General features: G+C 42.2%; 1 protein-coding gene across 2 annotated transcripts; it reads right to left on the bottom strand.

The window, feature by feature from the left end:
- Nucleotides 1–27,969, bottom strand: dhrs12 (dehydrogenase/reductase (SDR family) member 12). Of its 2 annotated transcripts, XM_073045899.1 has the most exons (10): nucleotides 27,789–27,969; nucleotides 22,016–22,149; nucleotides 14,645–14,727; nucleotides 14,108–14,203; nucleotides 12,952–13,033; nucleotides 7,740–7,801; nucleotides 7,480–7,584; nucleotides 4,025–4,115; nucleotides 3,760–3,897; nucleotides 1–532 (listed from the first exon to the last, which is right to left on the bottom strand). In XM_073045899.1, the coding sequence occupies exons 1-10, from the start codon at nucleotides 27,842–27,844 to the stop codon at nucleotides 393–395; spliced, it is 987 nt and encodes a 328-aa protein (XP_072902000.1). In that variant the 5' UTR covers nucleotides 27,845–27,969; the 3' UTR covers nucleotides 1–392. The 2 variants fall into 2 exon arrangements, with proteins under 2 accessions (XP_072902000.1, XP_072902001.1); XM_073045900.1 differs by lacking the exon at nucleotides 22,016–22,149 and having other exon boundaries at nucleotides 27,789–27,930.

The following is a 27,969-nucleotide window of genomic DNA, read 5'->3' as shown; positions in this document are numbered from 1 at the left end:
TTAAAATGTAATTCTTGCATATGCTTATTTTATTAATTTTACAAAACAAGAAATCGGACTAATTTAAGCAGCATTTACACTATTTAACATTTAAAAGGCACATTTTAAAAGGCTGAAAGTGTAAAGGAGATGTGTAGAATTTATTCAAGGGTGAAGAAATAAAACAGAAAAAAACACCATAGAGGCGAGTATCAAAAGGCTGAAAATGCTTACCAACATTCTACCTGACAAGCAATAAGTGGCCAAGGATCCACTCTCCACTGTATTGAGAATGTAGTGTTAGATGAGCAGGATGCCAAATTTATCAGAGTTAAACTGAGTTGCCATTCAGTTTGTGTTGGGATTGTCTGATGTGAATGAACAGGGATCAGGACTTTGATTCCAGTGATAATTCATTTCGGACTAGCATTATCACAAGTACCAGGCTTAAACTTTTCTGCTAATTCCTCCAGAATTTTCATTAGTTTATGCTCCTCTTCAGCTGTTGCTCTCGTCTGGGCCAAAAAGAGATGAGTAGACACTGGGCTCCGATCTAAATTATCCGGAAGAAAAATTAAGTGTGGCATCTTTAGAGAATGATATTTGTAAAGCAGAACAGCAAACTTATGGAATACTTAATAAAATGTTCATTCTTTAATGTGTTTCAAGTAAAGCCGATACAAGGGCATCCCTGACGCTGAGACAACAGATGTGCCCAGTATTTAACTACAGCAATAATTTCATACTTTATTAAACAAGACTGCAGTACAAAGCCATAAATGAGTTGGTTTTCTCCAGCTTTGTTCAAGTTGTGTGATATTGTGCCGACAACACTTCCTTTACCCTCATCTTTGTTCTCTGAAGTTGAGATGTTTCCCTCAGCTTTCTACCATCATACTGCAAACTAATCGTCTACAACTACACTTCTTAAAAGAGGTTCACTAGGTGCGTTCTGGAGCTTAACTATCAGGTGAATGTGCATGAGGTTGGGTCAACAGCCTAGCTCTACAAGAGAAGCTAACAGATCAAGTGTGTGAATCTTCCCCAAGTAGCCACTCAGCAGTTAAGGTTCTAATGCTTTGAGGTTATTATAAAAATATTGCTTTATGTGGTTTATAGATGGTGCAGTAGAGGACGATAGGCTATTTAGCCTTTCTAAGCTCCACCACTCAACATAATTGTACCTAATCCTTCATCTCAATATGATATTCCCTATGTCCAATAACACCTCGTGTATATTCAGCAACCTTACCTCCACCACCTTCGAGGAATCTGCTGGCCTAGCACCTTCTGAGTGAATAAATTCTCCACTCAGTTTAAAGTATTTTAAGATTGTGAAACCTGGTTTCTGGATCCTCTAACTTTGAGCCTTAGAATACTGTATGTTTCAGTGAGATTGCTTCTTATTCTTCTAAACTCATGAACACAGCCCTATTCAACTTAATTTCTCATCATATGATGGTCCCACCACCTTAGTAATTAATCTGGTGGATCTTTCTTGGGGTAATATGATGACAACTGTGCCCAGTAGTTAAGGCATGATCTCACAAGGATTCTCTAAGTATAGGAAGACATTCTTTCTCCTGTGCTCAAAGTCTCGTGTAAATGATGTTCCACAGTTGCTTCCTTATCTGCTTAAATGCTTTTTTTCTTTGTACATCAACAATTAAACAACCTAACTTCTATTTAATTTAATCTCAGAATCAGCTGTGTATTAAATAATTAAATAAACATATAACAATTACAGCACGGAAACAGGCCATCTCGGCCCTTCTAGTCCGTGCTGAACGCTTACACTCACCTAGTCCCACTGACCTGCACTCAGCCCATAACCCTCCATTCCTTTCCTGTCCATATACCTATCCAATTTTACTTTAAATGACAATACCGAACCTGCCTCTACCACTTCTACTGGAAGCTCATTCCACACAGCTACCACTCTGAGTAAAGAAGTTCCCCCTCGTGTTACCCCTAAACTTTTGTCCCCTAACTCTCAACTCATGTCCTCTTGTTTGAATCTTCCCTACTCTCAATGGAAAAAGCAGTGCAAAAATTAAAAGTAGTAGTGAGTTAGTGTTTGTGGGTTCAATGTCCACTCAGAAATCAGATGGGAGAGGGGAAGAAACTGTTTTTGAATTGTCGAGTGTGTTCTACCTGCTTCCTGATCGCAGTAACAAGAGCAAGGCATGTCCTGTGTGATGGGTGTCCTTAATGATGGATGCCACCTTTTTGAGGCATTGCTGCTTGAAGATGCCCTGGATACTACAGAGACTACTGCCCACGATGGAGCCAGCTATGTTTACAACTCTCTGCAGCTTATTCTGATCCTGTGGAATAGCACCCCCCCCCCGCCCCCACCCCAAACCAGACAGTGATGCAGCCATTAGAATTCTCTCCATGGCACATCTGTAGAAATTTCCAAGTGTCTTTGGTGACATCTCCTCAAACTCCCCATGAAATATAGCTGCTGCCATGCCTTTTGTAGCTGCAACAATACGTTCGGTCCAGAGATGCTCAGATATGTTAATGCCCAGGAGCTTGAAATTGCTCACTCTTTCCACTTCTGATCCCTCTGAGGACTGGTGTGTGTTCCCTCATCTTACCCTTTCTGAAGTCCACAATCAGTTCTTCAGTTTTACTGACGTTGAGTACAAGGTTGTTGCCGTGACACTACACAACAGGCTGATATATCGCGCTCCTGTACGCCCTCTCATCTCCACCTGAAATTCTGCCAACAATTTCCTTGTATTTTCTGGATGGAGAATTTCACATTTATCCACTTTTCCTGCATTTACCTTGTAGGAGCTCATTCACATTACGTTTCTAAATCACTTTGAAGACTCTCTGCAGCATTGTTGCAACCCTTGCTTCCCAACAGGCTCACATTTCTAGCAAACTGCAAGATACTTCTTTAAGTTCTTTCCATCCAAACCATTGATCTATTGTGAATAACTGGGGCCAAATATGGATCTGAGGAACGTAGCCAGTCGCTACTCACTATCCAGAAAAATTCCCTATTCATTTCCTCCATCAACCAATTTTAAATCCATGCCAACACATTATCCCCAAACTCATCCGCTTAAATTTCACAAACTAATCTTTTTTATCTTCCAAGGCTTTCTGAAAACTTAAATATGCCACATCCACAGTTCTCCCTTGTCAACCCTACTTCTTACACTCTCAAAAAAAAGTACACTCCAATAGGGTTGTCAGACACGGTTGCCTTTAACAAAACTATGAAATAGTTGGAAATGGTGGGAATAATTTGAGTTGATTCAGTCAATGTGAATGAGCAATGTATCCAGACATGCCCTCGTGTTACTATCTTCAGAGTACAGATAAAGGAGGTTTAAGACCCATTGTCAATGATTAAGGAACAGCATCTTCCCCTCCACCATCAGATTACTGGATGATCCATGAACCCATAAACACAACCTCATCATTTTGTGCACCATTTATGTTTTGAAATTTACAGATGTTTGTGTCTTTGCACAGCTACAGCAAAACGACAAATTTCACATTGTACACCAGTGATTCCAATTCTGCTGCAACATTTGCTCAGTGTAGCAAGCTTGGGAGGAGGGTTTCTAAACTGCAACAGACTCATGTCTGGGTCTGTTGTAGACTGTTAATCCTACTTTGTCATTGATCCCATCATCACTGTCACACAACAACGGAATAGTGGAGGCTTACTTCATTGGAATGCCTTGCATCTTTGAAAGGGACAACGGGGCAAGACGTGCCCCGAAACAGCCCGACTGGGCCAAGCCGATCTCTTACCCTGGAAGAAGAGGCCACTGGGTTGCTGTGACGCTGAGCTGGAGACAGCAAGCCAGAGCAATGTGTCTGCCCCCTGAGTCGCCGTCCTCAATCTGTCCTTCATCCTTGCATGAAAACTGGGCATGGAAGCTCTCACAGCTTGTGGAGGGATGAAAATACAGATTCAAATCAGACGAGATGTAAAGGCACTCTGAATTCTATCACAAATCGGGTCAGTCATGCATTGAAAACAGGTTCGTTTGCTCTTTGATTAATTTGACACTACCTGGGGTATCAGCCCAGCCGGGATGCATGGAGGAGAAGTGAATGTTCTTGTACGTTTTGGCCCATTGTTCTGTCATAATTACTTGCTGGCGCTGGGTTGGGGAGAGAAGACATCATAGAGGAAAAAGTTAATGCCGGCTCCACAATCACATCACAAACTAGAGAAAGTCTGCAGATGCTGGAACACACACACACACACACACACACACACACACACACACACACACACACACACACACACTCACACTCTCACACACACACACACACACACACACACACACACACACACACACACACACTCACACACACACACTCACACTCTCACACACACACACACACACACACACACACACACACACACACTCACACTCTCACACACACACACACACACACACACACACACACACACACACACACAGTGTTGATCAATCCACATGCTGGTTATTTGTAAATAGAAACAGAACATGCTAGAAATACTCATCAGATCTGGCAGTAGCTACAGTTACATTTGACAAAGTTTAACTTGGAATACAGAATTGGACGCAAGTTTCAATAACACTAGTAGCATCAGTTAATCCAGCTGAATTGCTTTATTATTGTTACATGCACAGATGTACAGTGAAAAACTTTGTCTTCTGTACTTTTATACAGATCAATTCATTACAGAGCATTGAGATAGTACAAGGTAAAATCACAGAATGGAGAATAAATTATTATGGTTATGGAGAAAGTGCAGTGTAGGTAAACAAGGTTATAACATGTAGATTGTGAAGTCAAGTGTCCATCTTATCATCCTAGGGAACTGATAGCCAGGGGCTAAAAGCTCTCCTTGAGCCTGGTGGCACATGGGCTCAGGCTCTTGTGTCCGCTGGGAGGGAGGAGAAGCGAGAATGTCTGGGGTGCATCACTGAGGAAGCGGGAAGTGCAGGCAGTCGTTGGAATGACGGCCAAATACTGTGAGGTGTAAGCTGGGTCCACAACCCTGCACTTTGTGGTTACAGGCAGAAGAGATGCTGTATCGAGCCATCGTGCATCCGGATAGGATCTTTTTCATGTTGCACCTAAGAAAATTCCTGAGGGTCAAAGAGGACATGCCAAAGATTTTTAGCCTCCTGAGGAGGTAGAGGAACTGGTTAGCTTCCTTTCCTATGGCATCCATGTGTTAAAAGCAGAACAGAATATTAGTGATGTTCACACCTAGGAACTCGAAGATCTTAACCCTTGACCTCGGCATCATTGATGTAAACAGGAACGCATGTACCACTCTCCTTCCTGAAGTCAATGACCAGCTCGTTTTGCTGACGTGGAGGGAAAGGTTGTTGTTATAACACCAGGTCACCAAGCTTTCTATCCCCTTCCTGTATGCTGACATTGTTACGTAATATACAGCCCATTACACTGGTGTCATCTGCAAACTTGTAGATGGAGTTCTAGTAGAATCTGGTCATACAGTTGAGTGTACAGGGAGTAGAGCCTTGTTGGGCACCAATGTCGAGGGTAATCCAATGGAAGTGTTACAGTCTATCCTCACCGATTGTGGCCTATTGGTCACATGCTCAAGGATCCCGTTGCAAAGGGAGACGTTGAGTTCCAGCTCCAGGAGTTTGGAGACGAGCTTGCTTGGAATTACAGTATTGAGCGTGGAGCTGTAGTCCATAAACAATGGTATAACATTGTTATTTTTACTCAGATGCTCCAGAGATGAGTGCAGGGCCACCAAGAGAGCATCTGCTATAGACCTGTTTCAGCAGTAGGCGATGGCAGTGGGCAGAGTTTGTCTGTAAGGCAGGAGTTAATGCGTGCCATGACTAGCCTCTCAAAGCTCTTCATTACGGTAGAGGTCAGAGCAAATGGGCAGTAGTCATTAAACCAGGTTACGTTGTTTTCCCTGAAGTGCCAGGATGTTAGTGGCCTTCTTAAAGCAGGTGGGAACCTTGCATTGAAGCAGGGCAAGGTTAAAAGTATCAAATGCTTTCTTCAGGTTCACTCTATGGAAGAGTGATCTCACGTCTGCAAGGGTGACCATGGACTCCGATGCACTGGAGGCCATCAGGGTGGGTGGTGACATTCCAGTCCCCTTCTGTTCAAAATGCATTTAGCTCATCAAGAAGGAATGCGCTATTCTTGGAGATGCTGCCCAACTTTGTTTTGTAGCCTGTCATAGCATTCAAACGCTGCTACAACTGACAGCTGGTCTGTGACTCGAATTTGAACTGCATTGACTCTTGGCATCCCTGATAGATTTACTCCAAGAGACAATACGCACCTTGATTTCTTATTAAGTTCAGGGTTACTTGATTTGAGTCCTAGACTTTAGTAGAGAATGGGTTCTCTAGTTCACCCATGGTTTTCAGTTTGGAAACACCTGGATTGTCTTCAACACACTTGCTGATAAAGTCTGTGGTCGTGTTGGAGACACACTCATCTAGGCTGCATGGACATGGCATTGGGACCCAGAGTTAATCTGATTAGGTCAGCCACAGTGATTACAAACCTGTTCCAACAGTGCAGAACATCTTTCCAGTTGGTGCTATGCTGAGCTTTAATATCATGGACATGTAGCTGATTATCTTGAGTTTTATATGTAATATACCTGGAATATGGTCATCTCCTTTGTGACTCGTTACCTGTATTAAATCAGTTACTCAGTTTGCTTTGTGCATCTTCCTGATTTCCAAATCTAGAAAACCATGTACAGTATAAAGGGTGAAATAAAACCTACCCTGACACCCAAATTTCGTGCCCTTTTGCTTCTGGCCCCATATACCTTGATAAACCAAGCACAATTCCTTTCGCAGTCCAACCTGCAATCACCACTGTTCAGTTTACTGAAACATGTCAGAGTGAAAGTTAATCAGCCTCCACCCACAAACTGGTGACTGAGTCAACACACCAACTAGAGGCAAGACCGTAAGTTATAGGAGCAAAATTAGGCCATTTGGCCCATCGAGACTGCTCTGTCATTTCATCATGGCTGATCCATTTTTCCTCTCAACCCCAATCTCCTGCCTTCCCCCCCCCCCCCCCCACCGAATCCCTTCATGCCCTGAAGGAAATGAGACTCATCTTGTTCCCATCAAATGATACAGGGTGTAACTGGGCTGCTAATCCTTTGGCATTATCCTGTGGTTTTTGGGAAATTAATATGAATCTCAACATGAAGCTCTGTGCATTTCCAAATAAATAATTGGAACTTGATTTTTCTTAAAATTTGGCCTTAAGTTGCTTTTTGAAATTATAAAAAAATTTGATAGAAGACATTTTATTGACAGTCAAGATTCATCTCTCACGGTCAATTAGGAGTCATTTATAACCAGAGGAAGGCAGGGCACAATTGTAGCGGAAGAGCAAAGTGGGAGGGTAGTGTCGGCAATTATAGGCAGTAGGTCATCTATTAAAGCCTCCAGAGTTGGTAACTCTTTGTAAACACATGTAGTTCAGCTTCAAAAGACAAACCTTGTTCTGTGCATAAGACATGGTCCCGTCAAATTGCCCCTTCTCAAATTGCAAATCTTCCACATTTAGTTTCTGAACGAGCATTCCTCCTGACGACACTGTGATCTGGCAGCAGGTAAAGTATTAGATTAGTACAGAGCAAGAAAGGAGAGGCAAGGTGGTTTCTATTTGGGAGAGGAGAGAGGTGGCTAGAAATGGTATGTTTAAAGAATACACAATAAAACTGCTCTTTAAAATGTGAAGCAGGCTAATGAGCTCACCACTCTAGCATCTTCAGACTTTTGGAGGAGCGGTATCAAAGCTGTGGTTAATATATATGCACCTGAGAAAAAGAGAACCACATACAAAGGTCATTAATCCATAGGGGATCACTTCAATACGCATTTATCATTTAATGCAATGTTTCCATACCAGGTTCTTACCCTGAAGAACAGATCGTGATTTTAGCTGCTTTAAAACTCTACTTTGAAAACTTTGCAAGCAGTGTCTGCTTGCAGTCCAATAGTAAAATTTCTTGAAGTACCTTTTGTTAACATTATTAAAACATAAAATTAAGTCAAATATTTCAAATGCTTTAGGAGAATATGTCCATTTTAATAAAAACCTTGGTCAGACTTCAGGTGGAGTACACTGTGCTTTAGGAAGCATGTTATAGTATTGAAAGGGTTGCAGTGTATATTTACCAACATGGTGCCTGGGATGGAGCAGTTCTGTTATGAGGAGAGTCATAGAACACTACAGCACAGAAAGAGGCCATTTGGCCCATCTAGTTAGTGCCAAACCTGCCTAGTCCTATCAACCTGCTGCACCAGGACCATAGCCCTCCATATCTCTCCCATCCATGTATCCCCTCATGTTCCCCTTCGACATTTCACCTTTCACCATTAACCCATGACCTCTAGTTGAAGTCTCACCTAACCTCACTGGAAAAAGCCTGCATTTACCCTATCTATATCTGTCATAATTTTGTATAACAAAACTCCCCTCAATCTTCTACAGTCTAGGGAATAAAGTCCTAACCGATTCAATCTTTTCCTATAACTCAGGTCCTCAAGATCCAGCAACATCCTTGTAAATTTTCCCCACCTTCTTTCAGTTTTATTTACATCTTTCCTGTAGGTAGGTGGCCAAAACTTCAAACATTTTACAAATTGGGCCACAACAATATCTTGTACAATTTCAACAAACATCTCAACTCCGTAATTTAATACATGGCCACTTTCAAGGAATTATGGATCTGTATTCCCAGATCCCTCTGCTCTAACACATTTCTCAGTGCCCTACCGCTCACCATGCAAGACCTACCTGGTTGATCATGGCTGATTCATCAAAGTGGGTCAAAGTGCAGCACCTCACACTTGTCTGCACTAAATGCCATCTGCCATTTCTCAGCCCATTTTTCCAGCTGCAAGTTTTTATAGTTTCCTTCCCTTTCCACTATACCCCTAATCTTGGTGTCATCCACAAGTTTACTGATACAGTTAACCACATTATCATTGATACAGATGACAAACACCAACAGACCCAGCACCGATTCCTGCAGAACATTGGTGATCACAGGCCTCAGGTCAGAGAGGCAACCGTCTACTACCACTCTCTGGTTTCTTCCACAAAGCCAATGTCTAATCCCATTTACTACCTCATCTTGAATGCCAAGTGACTGAGCCTCCCTCACCAACCTCCCATGTGGGACCTTGTTAAAGCCCTTGCTAAAATCCACATAGACATCAACTTTCTTGGTAACTTTCTCGAAGAACTGTAAGATTGGTTAGACATGACGTAACACACAAAAAGCCACGTTGACTATCCCTAATCAGTCCCTGTCTATCCAAATACTGACATATCTGGTCCCTCAGAATACCTTCCAATAATTTTCCCACTACAGATGTCAGACTCACCGGCCGATAATTTCCTTGCCTTTTCTTAAGGGTCTTTCTTAAACAACAGAACAACATTAGCTATCCTCCAATCCTCCAGCAACTCTCACACGGCTAATGATATTTTAAGTATCTCTGCTATGGCCCCTGCAATTTCTGCACTCCCAACCGGGTCCAAGGAAACATGTTGTCAGGTGCTGGGAATTTATCCACTCAAGACAGCAAACACCTCCTCCTCTGTAATCTATATAGGGTCACATTTTGGACACCATGTCCATCTTCCAAATAAGTACAGATGCAAAAAATCCATGTAAGATCTCCCCTGATCTTTTGGCTCCACGCACAGATTACCATTCTGATCCTCCAGAGGACCAATTTTGTCCCTTGTAACCCTCTTGCTTTTAACTTATCTATAGAAGCCCTTAGGAATCTCCTTCACCTTGTCTGCTAGGGCAACCTCATGCTTTCTTTTAGTCCTTCTGATTTCCTTAAGTGTCCTGTTGCATATCTTATACTCAAGTACCTCATTTGTTCCTACCCACCTATACCTGCTATGGCACTCTTTTCTTAACCAGGTCCTCAATATCTCAAAAACCAAGGTTCCCACAGCCTGTTATCCTTGCCATTTATTCTGATAGGAACTTGCAATATCTGTACTCTCAAAATTCCACTTTGAAGGTCTCCCACTTATCAAGTACTCCTTTGCCAGAAAACAACCTGTCCCAATCCACACTTGCCAGATCCTTTCTGATACCGTCAAAAGCAGCCTTCCTCCAATTTAGAATCTCAACCCAAAGACCAGACCGATCCTTTTCCATGATTACGTTGCATCTAGTGATCATAATGCCATTGATTTCAAAGTGTTCCCCTACACAAACATCCAACATCAGCCTCATTTCATTCTCTAATGGCACACTCTCTCATTGGGACTTCAATTTACTGATTATGGAAACTTCCCTTAACACATTTGACAAACTCTTCCCCGTCTGGCCCTTTTACAGGATGGGATTCCCATTCAATATGTGGAAAGTTAAAATTACCTGCCATCGCAACCTTGTTTCTTGCCACAGTCTGTGATCTCTATAAATTTGCTCCTCTAAATCCCACAGAGTGGTCTATAATCCCATTAACTAGGTCCTACCTTTCATATTCCTCACTTTTACCCGTAAAGCCTCACTAGATGACCTCTCCAGTCTGTACTGTGAGCACCGCCGTGACACTTTCCCCGACTAGAAGTGCCACACCCCCTCCTTTAATCCTTCCTGCTCTATCACGTCTAAGGTAACAGACATTGAGCTGCCAGTCCTGCCCCTCCTGCAACCAGGTCTCACTAATGGCTGCAATGTCACAGTTCCAGTTGCTGATTCATGCCCCAAGCTGATCCGCCTTTCCTACAATACTCCTCATGGTGAAATATACGCAGCTGAGAACATTAATCCCACCACGCTGGATCTTTTGATGCTCGACTTTGTATGTAGGCTTAACAACATCTTTCTCCACAACCACTCCAAGTGTATTCTGGTTCCCCTCCCCCTGCAACTCTAGTTTAAACACCCCCATACAGCAATAGCAAACCTTCCCGCTAGAATTTTAGTCCCCCTCCAGTTCCAGGGCAAACTGCCTCTTCTGTACAGGTCCCACCTGCCTTGGAAGAGAGCCCAATGATTCAAAAATCTGAAGACCTCACTCCTGCACCAACTCCTTAGCCACATGTTAAACTGCATCATCTTCCTATGTCTGGCTTCACCAGCACATGGCATGGGTAGCAATCTGAGATCACAATTCTGGAGATCATGTCCTTTAACTTAGCACTTAACTTCCAGAACTCACTTTGCAAGAGCTCATCACCTGTTCTCCAGAGATGGAGAAGCCAAGTCTGTTCTTACTGGAGAAGAGGAGGTTAAGGGGACATAATTGAGGTATATAAAATAGATAAGGTAGACTGTAGAAAACATATCCTTATACCAGAAGTAGATAAACCTAGAGAACATAGGTTTAGGGTAAAGGATAAGAGATTCTGAGGATTGGGGGGAGGGAACTTGAAGGGGCCTTTCTCATCCAGAGACTGGCAAGCACGGCTCGAGACAGCGGTGGAAGCAGAGTCATTGACAGCATTTTCAGATGAAACCTTGAACTGCTTCGGCACAGAAGGCTCTGGGATAAGTGCTGAGAGATGGGATTAACAGAGATGGTTGTCCAGTGATCAGTGTGGTCACGTTGAGCCAAATGGCCTGTTTCTATGCTATACTATTAAGTCATTCCCTTCTCTCTCACTGGGACACTGGTTCCCACTTTTCTCTTTCACCTGCTACACAGGGACATTTATTTAAATACATTTTTTAGAATTAAAAAGTGTATTGTAGTATTAATTAAAATAACATCCAATACTCCAGAAAACTTGAACATGAAACAGAACGAGGAACTCAGCAGGTCAGGCAGCAACTACGGAAATGAATATACAGTCCGAGATCCTTCTTCAGGACTGGAAAGGAAGGGGGAAGAAGCCTGAATAAGGTGAGTGGAGGGGAAGGGGTGGAGAAAGAGGAAGGAGTACAAACTAGAAGTTGATAGGTGAAGCCAGATGGGTGGGGGAGGAGGGGATGGGGTGAGAAGCTGGAAGGAGAGTGGACCGTGCGAGAAAAGGAAGGAGGAGGGGCTCCAGGGGGAGGTGATAAGCAGGTGAGGAGGGGAGGCGAGAGGGGAGCTAGAGTGGGGAATGGAAGAGGGAAGGGACAAAGGGACAAATAACCATAAGTTAGTGAAATCAATGTTCAAGCCATCATGTTGGAGACTACCCAGAAGGACAGTGTACTTGTCTTGGAGTCAATGCAAGATACATTCATTGATAAGGGGGCCTGCACTCAGAATGCAACTCATTGAGACACACCAGGTTATTGAGACAAAAGCTGAGAAACTTTTTCCATTTTGGGCAAGTAGTTCAGGACAAGGGAAAGGCTAGTTAGACAGGTGTGGGGGAGATTCCTTCACGTGACGATTGGGATTCTATACCTCAGAGGGCTGAGGATGTCCAGTCATTGATCACACTAAATTTTTTTGGCCACTTAGGGAATCAGGAACATGGGATCATGTGGACAAGTGGATGAGGACAGGACCAGACCACTAAATGGCAGACAAGACTCGAGGAGCCAGACAACTGACAAATATGTGCACCTTAATGTTCTTAAATTTAAAACAGGTGGCAAGCATTATTTGAAACAACTGTGACCATTCACTCAGAGATCTCTGTACAGGCTGCCCATGGGTTAGGAATGCTTGACTCATGGACACCTCTACACATGAATGATTTCCCATATTACTAAATCCTAAAATCTGATGTACATTCATCGCCATGATCAACAGAACTAGTTGCACCCCCCTCCCACTCTATCTTGGCACTCTTGTCTGCTTCCACATTTTTTACAATACCATGGCAGTCTGGTTACCAAGTTCAGTGACTGTTGTACATTTTATGCTTATGGACAAAACCGATTTGTGGATACCTGTGAAAATGGAACCCAGGGACAGCCTGTACCAAGATGTTCCTACTAAGAGAGGTCAAAGTGCATCGTTTTAAAACCAGGTGATTATAGCTTACCCAAGGTATTAGTGGCAAAGTTGCTCTCCAACTGATCTGCAGTCATCTGGCGTTCATGGATCATACAGCCTGCATTGTTGATCTGGAAAGACAGCTTTAAGTAAGCATGATGTCGATAAGCTCTTTGCTGCCCAGCACAGACACTCCCGTGGCTCAGGAGCCTCCTGCGTTGTCAGCTTTCACTACATCCCAAGCTCTGTAGCCAAACGGTGGCGACAAGGTGGACTTTGCTACCAGAGAGAGTGGCCGGGACAGGCAGGTTGGAGCCATTTAAGGAGAGCCTGGAGCAGCACGACAAGGGAGCTGGTGCACAAACTCTTCAGGTGCTGCTTGCGGAACTCCTGACTGTCATTTGCACACCCTCTGCAGGGGTAAAAGGCAGGTGCACAGCCAAATGTTGCCCGTTTTGAGGCCCACTGCTTGCTCACTTGGGGGAGGAAAGCAAATTGCAAGAGAAGGGCAGGAACCAGGGGGAGTAAATTAGGAGTTCTATTGTTGGCAGAAGGGCCTATTCCTGTGCTGTACCCTCTGTTCTATTTTAGCACCAATGTGGTCAGTGACCTGGTACATTTCTGCACCCCTTTAAAGGCTCCACTTTCTTTGCCACCTATTCAGCTCCATTCATCTGTCCATCAGTCACATTTTCCTGCAGCGAATGGAAGGGTTTCCATCAACCAAGACTGTAAGCATTCCGACTGGTTGCATCTAGGTCTGATCTGGAGGCTTCAGTGTGCTGGACTACAAGAGACTACAGTCCTCTGCAGCCTCGGTCAGCTCCATCATGAGCACAACCTTCCCCACCATCAGGAATATCCTGAAGAAGTAAGTGATGCCTCAGGAAGGCAGCATCCACTATCAATTGATCACCTTCCAGGACATGCCTTCTGCTCATTACTACTGCACAGGCATCTGACGACCAACACTCAACAATTCAGGAACAGCTTCTTCCCCTCCATCAGCAGATTTTTGAACAGTCCATGAACACTTCGGGACTACTTATTTACATTGTAATTTATGGTCATTTTAAGTCTGTAATGTACTGCTGCCACAAAAAAAAATCAAATTTCGCATCATTAAATCAATTATAATCCTGATTCTGAACCCAAAAAGTGCAATAAAAACAATTTGATGAAAAGGATCAAAAGAAAATCCTTACCATAACATTCAGCTTGCCATGGGTTTGTTGGAATTCATTTGCAAACGTCCAGATCATCGTTGGCTTTGACAAGTCCAAGATGTGGACAAAAACTTCCTATGAAAGAAAATGAAGGGTCACTCATCGTAGTTTAGTAGAAACCAGATTGACTTGACGGCAGCATTTCTTCCAACAAATGATCTGTCTTTGTGCTGGGACAGGATTTTTACTGCTGATTCAACCCAGCACCTTGCCGTTATATCCAAGTTGAGGTTGAGAGTGGATCAGCTCTCTTCTTGGAAAGTAATGCTGAATACAGGACCCATGTATCACATTGCCTTTATCAAACACTCAGGCCTTAGCTCAGAATCTCATTTTCAAACACAACTTGATTCGAAGGTGGTCGCTCCACAAACTGTTCTGGAGATGCTACAGGCAGCAGGATGGATAACACAGATTCCGCATCCCCCAGGAATTACTTTGTTAAAAGGTGAACGGAAGTTTACTGTCACTACAGTCTTTTTGCCTCACAAAATTATTAAGCAAAAGTGTCTTTACCTGATTATTGCTGGCATTCACAATCTCAGCCCTGGCCTCTTCAGCTCGCTCGTTGTTTCGACAGACGAGATGAACAGTTCCCCCTAAGGGAAGCCAAGGGTTTTACTGAGTACAGCAATCAGTGACCAAAGGACCCATGCATCACAGAGAGGAAGAGCAAGGTACTGAACTTCCAGTTCAAAGTTCAAATTTATTATCAAAGTTTGAATATCATATACAACTTTGACATACATTTTCTTGCAGGGACTCACAAAAGAAAAACACTATAGAACTCACTAAAAATGTCTCTCTCTCTCTCTCTCTCACACACACACACACACCGCCACATATCCAATTTGCAAAAAACAAAAGACCAATCATGCAAATAGTACATAGAGTAAACAAAAACCCTTGCAATATGAACAGCAGAATCCCCAAAAACAAGTCCACAACTGCAGAGCCTGTTCGGAGTCGAGGCAAGAGAAGCCTGTCCAAGAGCCCCATGGCTTCAGGGCGATAACTGCTCCTGAACCTGGTGGTGTGGGAATTGATGTGCATTTAATATTTCAGTAATTGTAAACATTGTTAAATTTAGCATTCCTGTTTGTTTAAATAATTCATTACTGTTTATATGTAAAAATATGCTATCATGCCATCACATGTTAGGTGCACACCTCGCTTAAAGAGCAATCTAAGACTCATACCTCTTGGGCCCCTGTCCTTTTCTTGCAATTAGTTTTTATGTTTTGGAATCACAGTGGCTTTGAGGAAAGTTTAAATGAACCTGAGACGACTACCTACCCTCGGAACTGCAGCACGATTTTTTCTTCAGAGCAGCACATTTTCTTTGTAAAAGAAAAGGCGATTGATTTTTAAAAAGAAAACACAGAAAATTAAATAATTCATGGGCTCATCAACATGGAGTACCAGGTGATGATCATTAAAAAAAGCAGAAATGGCTGGCTACATCAGAAAAAATTGACACACTTGATTGTACAACAGATAACTGGAAACTGTATATGGAATGGATTGAACAGCATTTTAAAGCAAATTAAATAACCAATGCAAAACCATTACCAATTTTGCAGAGTCCATTGGATTTAAAGGCACAGTTTGCTTAGAAATCTAAGCACTCCAAAAAACCAGCTGAAATTAACTTTGCTGATATCATGAAAATCATGCAGGTACATTTAGAATTAAAACCATTGTTGACTGCAGAATGTTTTAGGTTTCATAAGAGGAATTAAAAGGAAGGGGAATCCATTTCAACCTGTATGGCTGAAGTGAAGAGACTGCCACTTCAGTGATGGGCTTAACGATACACTGAGAGATCATTTAGTTAGAATCTTACAAGAAAGCATTAAAGCCTAACAGAAGCACAACTTACATTTAAAAGAGCACTTGAAATAGATGTATCAATGGAAACAGCAGAGACACAACTGAGTTGCAGTCAGATATGAAAGTGAGCGTGAACAACATTGCAACATCTAAATAGAAGCTGGCCGGGCTGAACAGTGTTACTGTTGTGGCAAGGGCTCACGTACACCAGACCAATACAGATCCAAAGGTGAAACTCGCAGAAAATGCAACAAAATGGGACACATACAAAGAGCTTATCAGGCAAAAAAAAAATGGACTGCACAAGGAAGAGAAGAAACAAGAAGTCAAGTTGCAGTTTCAAAAAGTGTACTAATCTGCATGCTATTGTTGATACTTGATGAGAGTGACATAAAATTGTGTAGCCTTAAGATTTACAATGTTAAAACTAACAACAGACAAGCAATATGGCTTGCACCAGAAGTGAGTGCCAAATTGATTAAAATGGAATTAGACACTGACAGCTGTTACAATCAATCCACAAAATTAGTTTGAAAGTCATTTCAAAGATACTGCCTACAGATATCCAACTAAGAACTTATATTGGAGAAAGGGTAACTCTTGTGGCAATGACATTCGTAACAGTAAAATGCAACAACAAGCCACATTATGCTTGTATGTGGTAGAACAGGAGAACCAGCATTGAGAGAGCATGATTGGCTGACACAACTACAACTTGAATGGAGATCCATCCACCATTTGCATGCAATAGAGTCAACTGCAGGTGAATTAAGAAAGGTAGTGCACGATGCCACAACTGTCTCCATGCTGTAAACCATGAACCACTGTCCAACAGAGGGCAAACAGGTGTTGATGCCAGCCTCTGTGCCTCTGGTTGGAAAGCGTATTGGACCGAGGAAGGACCTCGTTGCTCAGAGGAAGCATGAAAGTGACAAGGCAGTGATCTGACTACAACAGGTTTTGTAGGTAACATATCTGAGAAAGCCTCTTAAATGGTAATAGGACAGTTACTTGCAAAATGTGGCTTGGTTTTAAGCTAGAAGAGAGTTCAAGGAGCTTCAGGAACATTGCAAGCATTTGGCTTTTACGAATATAAAAACCAACATCTACTCTGCGTATGTAGCCCTCTCACCCGGCTCTTATGGAAACTTGGCTCATTGTCGGTCCCACTAACAGCCATGGACTCAAAAGTGAGAAGACCACCTTTTTAAAAAAATAGGTGTCTAGGGTCGGTATGATCTGGGATTCAATCAAACAGGAACATCGTGAGGTTCCAATTAAAGAAACCTCGATTTGAGCAAGTGCTATGTAAATACCGCCCATACACAATTGTTGGTTGGCAAGAAATAACAGATCATGCACCACAAAAAGTTATAAAGGAAGTATATTTACAAATTTCAGCTTTATCAAACAGTTAGTAGGAAAAAGAGAAAAAGGAAAAAAGGGCCTATTACAGTTAACCCAGTCCAAATGTGCACACAGTTGGAGTTCATCTTGAAGTTGTCCTTCACAACCCCTACCCCTCATGCACTGGACCCACGGTCTGCGTGAAAGCACACATCACATTCCAAACATAGCATGAAATCCCTCTTGAACAAACGGGCTCTCCCACAGGAGTACTGGCTCTTCCTCCTTGGAGCCATCCATCTGCACAAAGCACCTTGTGCAAGCAGGGATGGCGTCTTCAGCCATCTTCCCTCCTTTCCTCCTGCAGCTCCTGCCAAGAAAGACCCCCAAACCAGATTACTGTCCTTCATGTAACTCTTCCCCACAATCATGATTGTCCAGCTCAAGAATGTGAGTCAGCCAATGTTTCCTTACCTTAGCCAAAGCCAAGACACTTCCCAGCATGACACATGGTTTTTACAGAAAACTGCTAATAATGAAATACCTCCTGCATAGCAGTAAAAATCTTAACCAGGGCATTACACATACATTAAGTTTATTGCATGAATTTCAAGAGGGAGACAAAAAGCTGCTTGTAAAAGTAGATGCAAAGACCAAAGCCCAGTCAGATGAATGGAAGGAGTGAATGGAGATATGAAAACAGAGGCTTCATCAGATGATGTTATGGTTGAAGAAACCAAGAGGAAAGATCAGATTGTAAAGGGAGCAATAGAAGGAATATTAAGAGAACTCTCCAGTGAACTAAATGCACCTTCCCAAGATCAAGAAAGAAGAAAAAGGCAAAGAAAGAAGATGGTGACATAGTGCTATGGAAATGGAAGACAAGAAGAGAGAACCAATTTTGAGAAATTAGTAAATTCTGAGATATTCACAAGAGAAAAAAGCTGGGAACAGGAGAGGGGCAAGGAATAAAGTAGATACAGGGAGAAAAGCTGTGAAGAAAAAATAAAGTTGTCTGGAGCTGTCAGAACCACTTCCTGCAGTTCCAGAGTCAACTCCTACAACCACCGCGGAGGAGGCCCCAGAATCTGAGACTGTTTCACAGCCACAAGTCTCTCCTGCCAAGGAGAGTGACCACCTTAGTCAGAATGGATGTTATCCCACAAGAGTAAGAAGTCCTCCACAGCGATTAAATCTTTAGGCCTGAGTGGGTCGATTTAAAATTTACTATGCTGTGGATGTCTGTATAGTATACTGTGTTGAGATGTAGTTGAGATGTATTCTCTATTGAGTTGGAGTTTATAGCTAAGCTGGGAAGAATTTTGTGTATTTAATATTTCAGTAATGTTTGATTAATATTATAAATGTTGTATGATTAACCATTCTTGTTCATTTAGGTAATTATGGGTTATATGTAAAATTGCGTGGATTGCAAGTGTAATCATGCCACCAAGTGATACATGTGCACCTAGCTTAAAATGAAGAACTAAGACTTGCATCTCTTCGACTCCTGTCTTTTTCTTGCAATTAGTTTTTATACTTTCAAGTTGCAAACATAACAGGGTCCAAGACTCCTGCACCAGACGGCAGTCGCAAGAAGAGGGGGAGGCCGGTCTGACCAAGGCAGGTGTTGCTGAACATGTGTTCATTTTCCGCTCTCACGCTCGACACGGAGTAATGGAGCTGACCGCGGGTTTCTCTTCCGCCATCAAGATTCGACGCAGCATCTGCCCCCAGTGATGGGCACCCAGGATGTATCTGCACTCTCAAGAGTCTAGTCCCCGGGAGACTGCAAAATGGCCAGATTGTTTAACAGCCTTCCTCCAAGATTGCTGTATGGAACAAATACTAACCCCTACCTCACAGGTGCCACAGTTTTTACCAATCTCATGTTCACCATCGATCTGTTAGATACAGTCCTCCACATGATATCATCGGCTTCAAAGGCCTGAGTTCTGAGGTGTTGGAATCAATTAATCCAACAGGTGGTCAGAAACTTACAGCCTTTTAATGGCATCCTGTATATTCAATCTTCAAAAGCACTTAAATCTGAAGGAAACAAATATTTCCTCAAAGTTATAAAAATAAGATTACTGGACTCAGTCCTTGAAGTACAGGTGCAATACATCCTCCTGCACGGTTTCATTCACCAGATTAGCTCATCAACATTTAACCCTTTCATTGTCTAAGGTTCTGTATGATAACTTTGGTGAAAGCTTGCATATTAACTGGTACATCTTTTAAGCTGTTTCCTATTTACATGCATTTTGTTTGCAGGGTGTTAGAGCGAGTTTTTGGGTTAGTGCATGTAGCAATTAACTTCAACTGACTGCAGCCACTGACCTTCAGATTGAAATATGCATTGAAGATTAAATTTGAAATGCAGCTCAGAACAGTAAAATGTACCCAAGACAGACCAGGAAACATGCACCCGACTGATTGTCTACATATGCACAAAACCAATTTCCATGGATATGACAATGATTAACATTTATTGTGGGTGTAACAGTGGGAAGATCCAGGCATTTGAAACTGTTACATGTGGTTCAAAGGAAGCATTGTAAATATGGATTTCTTTGAATTGTCCTGGATTTTTCTTTGATCTTTAGCACAGAAAATATTGTGTAGTGCTGGGTCAAGGAGACCTCTTTCCTCTGAAAGGATCTCCATCCCCCGCCTGCTCCATTTCACTTTGTCGGATAGTGAGTCTGTTTTTTATCTACCAGTATTTCTCGCCAGTAACTTCGTTCACACAACAACACAGGGGTCGTGTAGTCGAGGAATTAATATTTTACAAATTATAAATAGTTAATGCTACCCTTGGTGGACTCTTTTTGAACCAGAAGCACAAAGTTATATTCTTGTCCCCAGATGGTTTCTTGAAATACCTTATATCCAAACAAAAGAAGGAATTAATATGAATTTGAAATATTAAATCAGCTATTTGCCCCGTCTAGTCTACTCTGCTTTTCTAGTGTGGCTCTGCCTTCTCCCTGCAACTCTTAACCACCCCTTTACCAATCATGAAAGTATCAAACCCTGCCTTAAATATACCAATGACTTTACTTCCACAGCCCTCAGTGACAATGAGTTCCAGAGATTCCTCCAGACCTCAGGTTTGAAGGGACATCCCTTTATTCTGAGGCGCAGGGGCAATGGAGATGTCAGCTTCTGGGTTTCTGTTGAGGTGTTTAGGAGTACAGGGGTCAGAGGTTAAGTTAAGTTAGGTGGAGAGCACCAGCTGATCACTAAAGGTGAACAAACTCTGGGAGTTACTTGAAAGCAGCTGCGGATGCCGTTGAAAGCCAGCAAGATTATTGAAGGGGTCATCTCTCTGGTTTTACAAGGCTTTTCCTATGAGCTGGTGTTTCTATTTCCATCCACCCTGTCTCCTAAAGATGAACTCAAGACCTCCAAATCTACCTCATCATGGCCCTGGCATTTCATTTGACAACTTGCTCATGTCTGTCTAAAATGTCTCAAACACTGGTAATGTAGCTGCTTTTACCATTTGTTCCAGGTACCTACCAATCTTTTTACTTAAAAATACTTACGTCACACATCTCCTTTACAACTCACCCCTCTTACCTTAAACCTATGCCGTAGTAGATGGTATGTCCCCCCCCCAGGTGAGGGGGAAGGAGGAGGTAAAACTACCATATCTGTGACCATTAGACACAGGAGCAGATTCAAGCCACTCAACCCATCGAGTAGTCTGCCATGCCATTTGATCCTGGCTGATTATCCCTTTCAACCCCATTCTCCTGGCTTCTCCCTGTAACCTTTGACGTCTTTACTATTCCAGAATCTATCAACCTCCATTTTAAATACACCCAATGACTTGGCCTCCACAGCCATCTGTGGCAATGAATTTCACAGATTCACCACGCTCTGGCTGAATATTTCCTCCTCAACACTGTCCTAAAGTGATGTCCTTGCATTCTGAGGCTGTACCCTCTGGACTTAGACCCCCACAATATAAGAAACATCCTCTCCATGTCCACTTTTATCTAGGCCTTTCAATATTTGATAGATTTCAATGAGGTTCCCTCCTCTTTTAAAAAAAAAATCCTCTCAGTACAGGCCCAGCGCCATCAAACACTCCTTGTACGTCAAGTCTTTCATTCCCGCAATCATTCTCGTGACCCTCTCCAATGCCCACACATCCTTCCTTAGATAAGGGGCCCTAAAATGCTCATAATTCTTCAAGTGCACTCTGAACGATGCCTTATAAAGTATGTAAGTGGTGCCCAGATCATCAGCAAGACTTGTTTACTCTCAGGCACTGGTTACTGTCAGAAGAGGGCTTGGGCCAAGTACTGTCCACCAAAAGTTCTTCCAGCCTCATTTCACAACTTAGTTATTGAACAATCATTTTTGTGGTCCACATTTCAATTCCTTTGCCAACACAACAAAACTAATGCTTCAACACATGACCTTCCTTTGCCCAGCCCAGAAACTTTCTAGCATCTAAAGTTGTTTTCTGGAAATAACCAAATATGGATTATTTTAATCCCACAGCTGGTTTTCAGTTTCATATAATGGCATGTGCAATGATAAGGGGCAATTCAAATATCCAGGACTCTGCTGGAATTCCCAAACATGGATAACTAACTACCGTCCTTTTTGATGAATCATCTTCAACACAGTCCAAACAAACCATCTGGTTAACTCTGTGATGGAAGGATTAGGGAAATGTCTACGTACCTCGCTTTGCAATTTCCAGGGCAGCAGCCTTGCCAATCCCACTGTTGGCTCCAGTGATCAGGAAGCACCTTCCTGTCACATCAACATCCAGATCTTTGGCATCAAAGTGCCGTGCTGCAGCCTCGTATCCGCTCCTGTAGAGTGCAAAGCGACACGAGGAGTGAGACAGGCCCCAAACATCTCCAATGAACAGGGAATGCAAAGGAGGCACGAATGAGTCATGGAAACATAGAAAATCTACAGCACAATGCTGTGCCAAACATGTACTTACTTTAGAAATTACCTAGGCTTACCCATAGCCCTCTATTTTTCTCAGCTTCATGTACCTATCCAGGAGTCTCCTATCGTATCTGCCTCCACCACCGTTGCCAGCAGCCCATTCACCCTCTGCATAAAGAAAAACTCATCCCTAACATCTCCTCTGTACCTACTTCCAAGCACCTTAAAACTGTGTCCTCTCGTGCTAGCCATTTCAGCCCTGGGAAAAAGCTTCTGACTATCCACACGATCAATGCCTCTCATTATCTTATCCTTGGTCAACAGGACGTTACAAGTGGCAGGTCACAGGATTTGGAGCTGGGTCTTCAACTTTCACGATTTATAGAAAGAACATGGATGAGGGCATCAAAGGTACTATTATTAAATTTGCTGATACGTAGTAAAGGAAGTTGTGAACAGGGAATGAAGAGGACAGCTATGGAAGATAAATAAGTTAGGTGAAAGGGCAAAGACATTGCAAATGCAGCATAATGTCAGAAATTGTGAAGTTGTTCACAAGCAGAAAGATAAAATGCTTATTATTGAAATGGTGAGGGTCTGCAGGGGACCTGGAAGGATTTGCAAAAAGCTAATGTGCAAAGCTGAAAGTAATTAGGGAGCTAAAATAATGCTTTTGCTTCTTTCCAGGGGAATTGATTTCAGATTCAGGAAGTTATATAAGGTAATGATGAGACAACATATGGACAATTCCTGGTCTACTCACTTAAGGAAAGATGTTAATGATGTTAACAGTTCAAGAAGCTTTACTAAATTAATCCCTGGAATGGGGAAATGATCTTATCAGGGAAGATTGCACAAGCTAGACTTGTATAGTGGAATTTAGGAAAGGGAATTTGATTAAAGAGAAAAAATTAAGGGGACAAGTAAACAGGGAGAGGATATTTCCACTTGTGGGAAAATTTAGAACAGGAAGGACATGATTGCTTAAAAAGAGATTGGGCATTAAGAAACGGATTTCTTTTTTCATTTGAGTGTGGGCGTTTAGACCTTAAAGGTCAGCAGTAGGAGGATGGGCTGAAAGACCTGTTTCTCCGCTATCTATACTCCCAATTAACTGTATGTTCACACACTCAAGTTAATCATTTCATGCAGGATTAGTATTTGGCTTAATCTCATGATTGTTGTTTCAATTCCTTTTGGCATAAATATTTGGAGATTTATATTTTAAACAGGATGAGTTAGGGTTTAATGTATCAAAGTGCAATCTGGTTGACTTGATTATTTTCTGTTGAGGTACAGCATGTGCCAGTTTGTACCCATTGATTAAACTTTCTCGACACCTTCAGAAACAATAGCCTAGAGTCAGGAAACAGGACAATGAAATCATTGTGATTAATAACGTGGTCAATGCTAAACAAGACCCAAGAATGTGAGCAACCTTTCAGCTTTTGCAGCTCTTGCTCTCTGCAAACTATTACCCCACCACAAGAAATTATGAAACGCAGCAAGTCTCCAGAGGCCTAAGGTCATGTGCTTTCCTTTCCAACCTGTAGATGGAGACAAGAATAAAAGCAGCAATAATGACCCTGACTCCAGAACCAGAGGAAACGATGGACGTTTCATTCTGCATTTACCGCTTCCTTAGACAAAGTTTGCAGTGTCTTGTTAACTTTTTTAAAAAAAGCATGTGAACAAGCTAATACTGGTTTATAGGAATTGAAATACCCTGACAAGCTTTTATGTGCAGATAGATCATACCATACACAGGTTCATTGAGATCACAAAATGGAAAACCGAACGCACAATATACTGGAGCAGCAACAGAGAAAGCAGCAGTACGGGTAGACAGTTCAGGTTCAGGGGCCTTAAAAAGTAGACTGGGAAATCAATTATCTGCCTTTTAATATGAGGGGTCCGTTCAAGAGCGGATAATGCAGATCAGAAGGAATCCTTGAGTTTGCTGGTACATGCTATCAAACATTTGTATCTTCCGCCCAACAAGAGCAGGGAGATGAGACAATGACCAGGGTAGGCAAGGTCTTTGATTATGTTAGATGAGTAGTTGAGGCAGCAGGGAGTTTCAGAGGGAGGAACAGAAAAAGACAATGTAAATTAGAGGACACAAATCTGAAAAGGGTTAAAGAACAGAGACAAACTAGAGGGCACAGCTCTGAAAGGGTAGAAGAACAGAGACAATGTAAGGTCATGTATGACAAATCTTATTGAATTTTTTGAAGAGGTTACTAGGAAAGTTGACGAGGGTAAAGCAGTGGATGTTGTCTATATGGACTTCAGTAAGGCCTTTGACAAGGTTCCACACGGAAGGTTTGTTAGGTAGGTTCAATCGTTAGGTATTAATATTGAAGTAGTAAAATGGATTCAACAGTGGCTGGATGGGAGATGCCAGAGAGTAGTGGTGGATAACTGTTTGTCAGGTTGGAGGCCGGTGACTAGTGGTGTGCCTCAGGGATCTGTACTGGGTCCAATGTTGTTTGTCATATACATTAATGATCTGGATGATGGGATGGTAAATTGGATTAGTAAGTATGCAGATGATACTAAGATAGGTGGTGTTGTGGATTTTCAAAGCTTGCAGAGAGATTTAGGCCAGGTAGAAGTGGGCTGAAAGATGGCAGATGCAATTTAATGCTGATAAGTGTGAGGTGCTACATTTTGGTAGGAATAATCCAAATAGGACATACATGGTAAATGGTAGGGCATTGAAGAATACAGTAGAACAGAGTGATTTAGGAATAATGGTGCATAGTTCCCTGAAGGTGGAATCTCATGTGGATAGGGTGGTGAAGAAAGCTTTTGGTATGCTGGCCTTTATAAATCAGAGTATTGAGTATAGGAGTTGGGATGTAATGTTAAAATTGTACAAGGCATTGGTGAGGCCAAATTTGGAGTATTGTATAATTCTGGTCACCGAATTATAGGAAAGATGTCAACAAAATAGAGAGAGTACAGAAGAGATTTACTAGAATGTTACCTGGGTTTCAGCACCTAAGTTACAGAGAAGGGTTGAACAAGTTAAGTCTTTATTCATTGGAGTGTAGAAGGTTGAGGGGGGACTTAATAGAGGTATTTAAAATTATGAGGGGGATAGATAGAGTTGATGGGGATAGGCTTTTTCCATTGAGAGTAGGGGAGATTCAAACAAGAGGACATGAGTTGAGACTTAGGGGGCAAAAGTTTAGGTGTAACACGAGTGGGAACTTCTTTACTCAGAGAGTGGTAGCTGTGTGGAACAAGCTTCCAGTAGAAGTGGTAGAGGCAGGTTCGGTATTGTCATTTAAAAAAAAATTGGATAGGTATATGGACAGGAAAGGAATGGAGGGTTATGGGCTGAGTGCAGGTCGGTGGGACTAGGTGAGTGTAAGCATTGGCACGGACTAGAAGGACCGAGATGGCCTGTTTCCGTGCTGTAATTGTTATATAGATATATGGTTATAGAGTAGAGGCCACAGTTCTGAAAGGGGTACAAAAACAAAGATCTGGGAGAAGAACCGTGTCTTGTTTATTGGAAGCAATAGCAGATTGCAAAGTGATTTTTTTTGTAATTTATTTTTTATTGACAAACATTTCCATAAGATGTATTTCAGATACTATACTGTACATATATCTCATATGGTCATATTTGCCACAAATCTCCACCTAATATTTATTGAGGTACTGTATACACTTACAGAAAAGAAAGAAAGAACAAGCAAAAGGAGAAAACTATGTACAAGTAGGGAGTAATCTTTTTTTTACAACATATTCATTGATTTGTGAGAATAATATCAGGCCTATGAAGTATTATGTAATTAAACCATTTTTTCCAGTATGAATCACATTGTTCCAATTTATGATTAACAAATGATGTTATCGTCTCCATTTTGTAAATGTCCATTGTAATTTCCATCCATGCATTTAAGGTTGGGCTCTCCTGTGATAGCCATTTCCTGGTAAGAGTCTTTTTATCAGCCACCAGCAGTATAGCATACAGAATTATATGGCTCGTAGAGTAAAAGAGCAAGGAAATCTTGAAAAATCTTTATAAAATAATAGCTCACCCAGAATATCGTGAGCATTTCTGGATACAACACTTTACGATAGATGCAAAGTTTTGGAGAAAGTACAGAGGAGATTTATTAGAAGATTCTAGGAATGTGCGGTTTCCATTTTATGGAGAGATTGCAAAAGCTGTTGGAGTTCTCCTGAGAACAGTGAACAGTTTGGTTAAAAATTGAGCAGGATGAGGGCTAAATGCAGAGAAGTGGCACTTGCTTAGAGGGGTATTGTGCTCAACATGGGCAAATTGGGCTGAGGGGCCCCATTTCCATACTCTGTCTCTCTATTAATCTACGATAAGGGTGTTTTGAATATACAGGCAGAGAGACATTGTTCCTGCTGGTAGAATTTTCAATAACAAAGTAAAATGAAGGTGATTGTATGAACACTGACACAGAGAAACCTCGCGTGGAGCGGACTGATGTCTTGCCCTTGGACTGCCTGGGGAAATGGTGGAGGCAGATTCATCTGGAGGTCTAGGAGCTGGGCACGGATCTGATAATGAGGAGAGGGCACCAACTCAGAGAGCCAATGGGCTCCTGTGCCAGAACTATTTCAGGAGCCGAGGATCCGGAGCTAATATATAGTGAATGAGTCTATAATCCCCCCAACCCCCAAAAAAAGATAAATTGAAGTAAATAAGTACACAGGAATTGGATAAGTATGTTTATGGGTAGGAGCAAACATGAACGTGTTAAGATACAAACACTTACGTTGGAAGTTACACAGGGTTACACACATTATTTTGGACAAGAAAGAAATGGACGAGAAGAGATACATGGAAATTATCATTCAACCACTATTATTACTATTTTTAACAACTACTATTATTATTTAGTTTAATAGTGTGGAATTACAATTGCACATAAATATCTATTTAAGTGCCTAATTATTTTTCTTTTCATATCATCTCAGTGTGTACTTGTGAATAAGTAGAAATAGATTTATACATATAAAAAATGGAAAGGGCTTTATATGTAAAAAAGTTTGTGTAATACTTGTGAATACCTTATCCAAATAAAAATAAAATTAAAAACAAGAGACTACAATCCCCAGCATTCCTTGAGCCTTGACGTTACGTTCTCCAGAAATAGTTCCTAGTGGAAAGGGACCAGGCAGAGTCAGATCGTTGCTTTAGTTGTTAAACAGCGACAATTCCCTCTTCGCTACTAGATGATTTAAGCAGACAGAAGGGTCGCTATTACCGAATCGCCCCCGCAGTTGTATCTTCAATCCCGGCCGAGTTTCTGGCCGTCGACGCACCCACCCTCGCTTATGTAACCCAGCGGCCGGGTTTATGCAACGGCACGACTGCGAGATTTATAAAGTAAAGGCAGATTGAAATCGTCTGCAACGTCCCAAACGAACGAGCAGCTTTTTAAAATATGTTCCTCTCCGCGAACAAAGCTCAGTTTGGGAGGGGAGGGGAGCGGCGACGAGCACCGGAGCCGGAGTGAAACAAGCGGCGGCCAGAGCTGTCACTGCTCTCGGTACTCACCGGGTGTACTCCCGGAGACCCTTCAGTAACCAGACGCCGTTCCTGTAGTAGGTCATCTCCACTCCAGCATCTGACCTCCCGACTGTGTCGCCTCCTCGGTTAACACGTGATCCTGACTCCTGTCACTGCAAACATTTCATACCCTCCGGAAACAGACCGGAGCTGGGGCTTGCTCAGCATT

Source organism: Hemitrygon akajei, chromosome 5 (assembly GCF_048418815.1).
Source record: "Hemitrygon akajei chromosome 5, sHemAka1.3, whole genome shotgun sequence".
NCBI classification, from domain to species: Eukaryota; Metazoa; Chordata; class Chondrichthyes; order Myliobatiformes; family Dasyatidae; genus Hemitrygon; species Hemitrygon akajei.
This window is presented reverse-complemented; position numbering and strand designations above follow the sequence as displayed.

What these genes read in the sequence shown, in the direction of transcription:
- dhrs12 (XM_073045899.1), bottom strand. Translation starts at nt 27,844, where the DNA reads ATGACCTACTACAGGAACGGCGTCTGGTTACTGAAGGGTCTCCGGGAG. An exon ending in ATGGCAAGCTGAATGTTATG is followed by an intron (nt 13,034 to 14,107) that starts GTAAGGATTTTC and finishes CTGTCTTTCCAG; the next exon opens with ATCAACAATGCAGGCTGTAT. An exon ending in TGTCTTATGCACAGAACAAG is followed by an intron (nt 4,116 to 7,479) that starts GTTTGTCTTTTG and finishes TCCCCAACCCAG; the next exon opens with CGCCAGCAAGTAATTATGAC.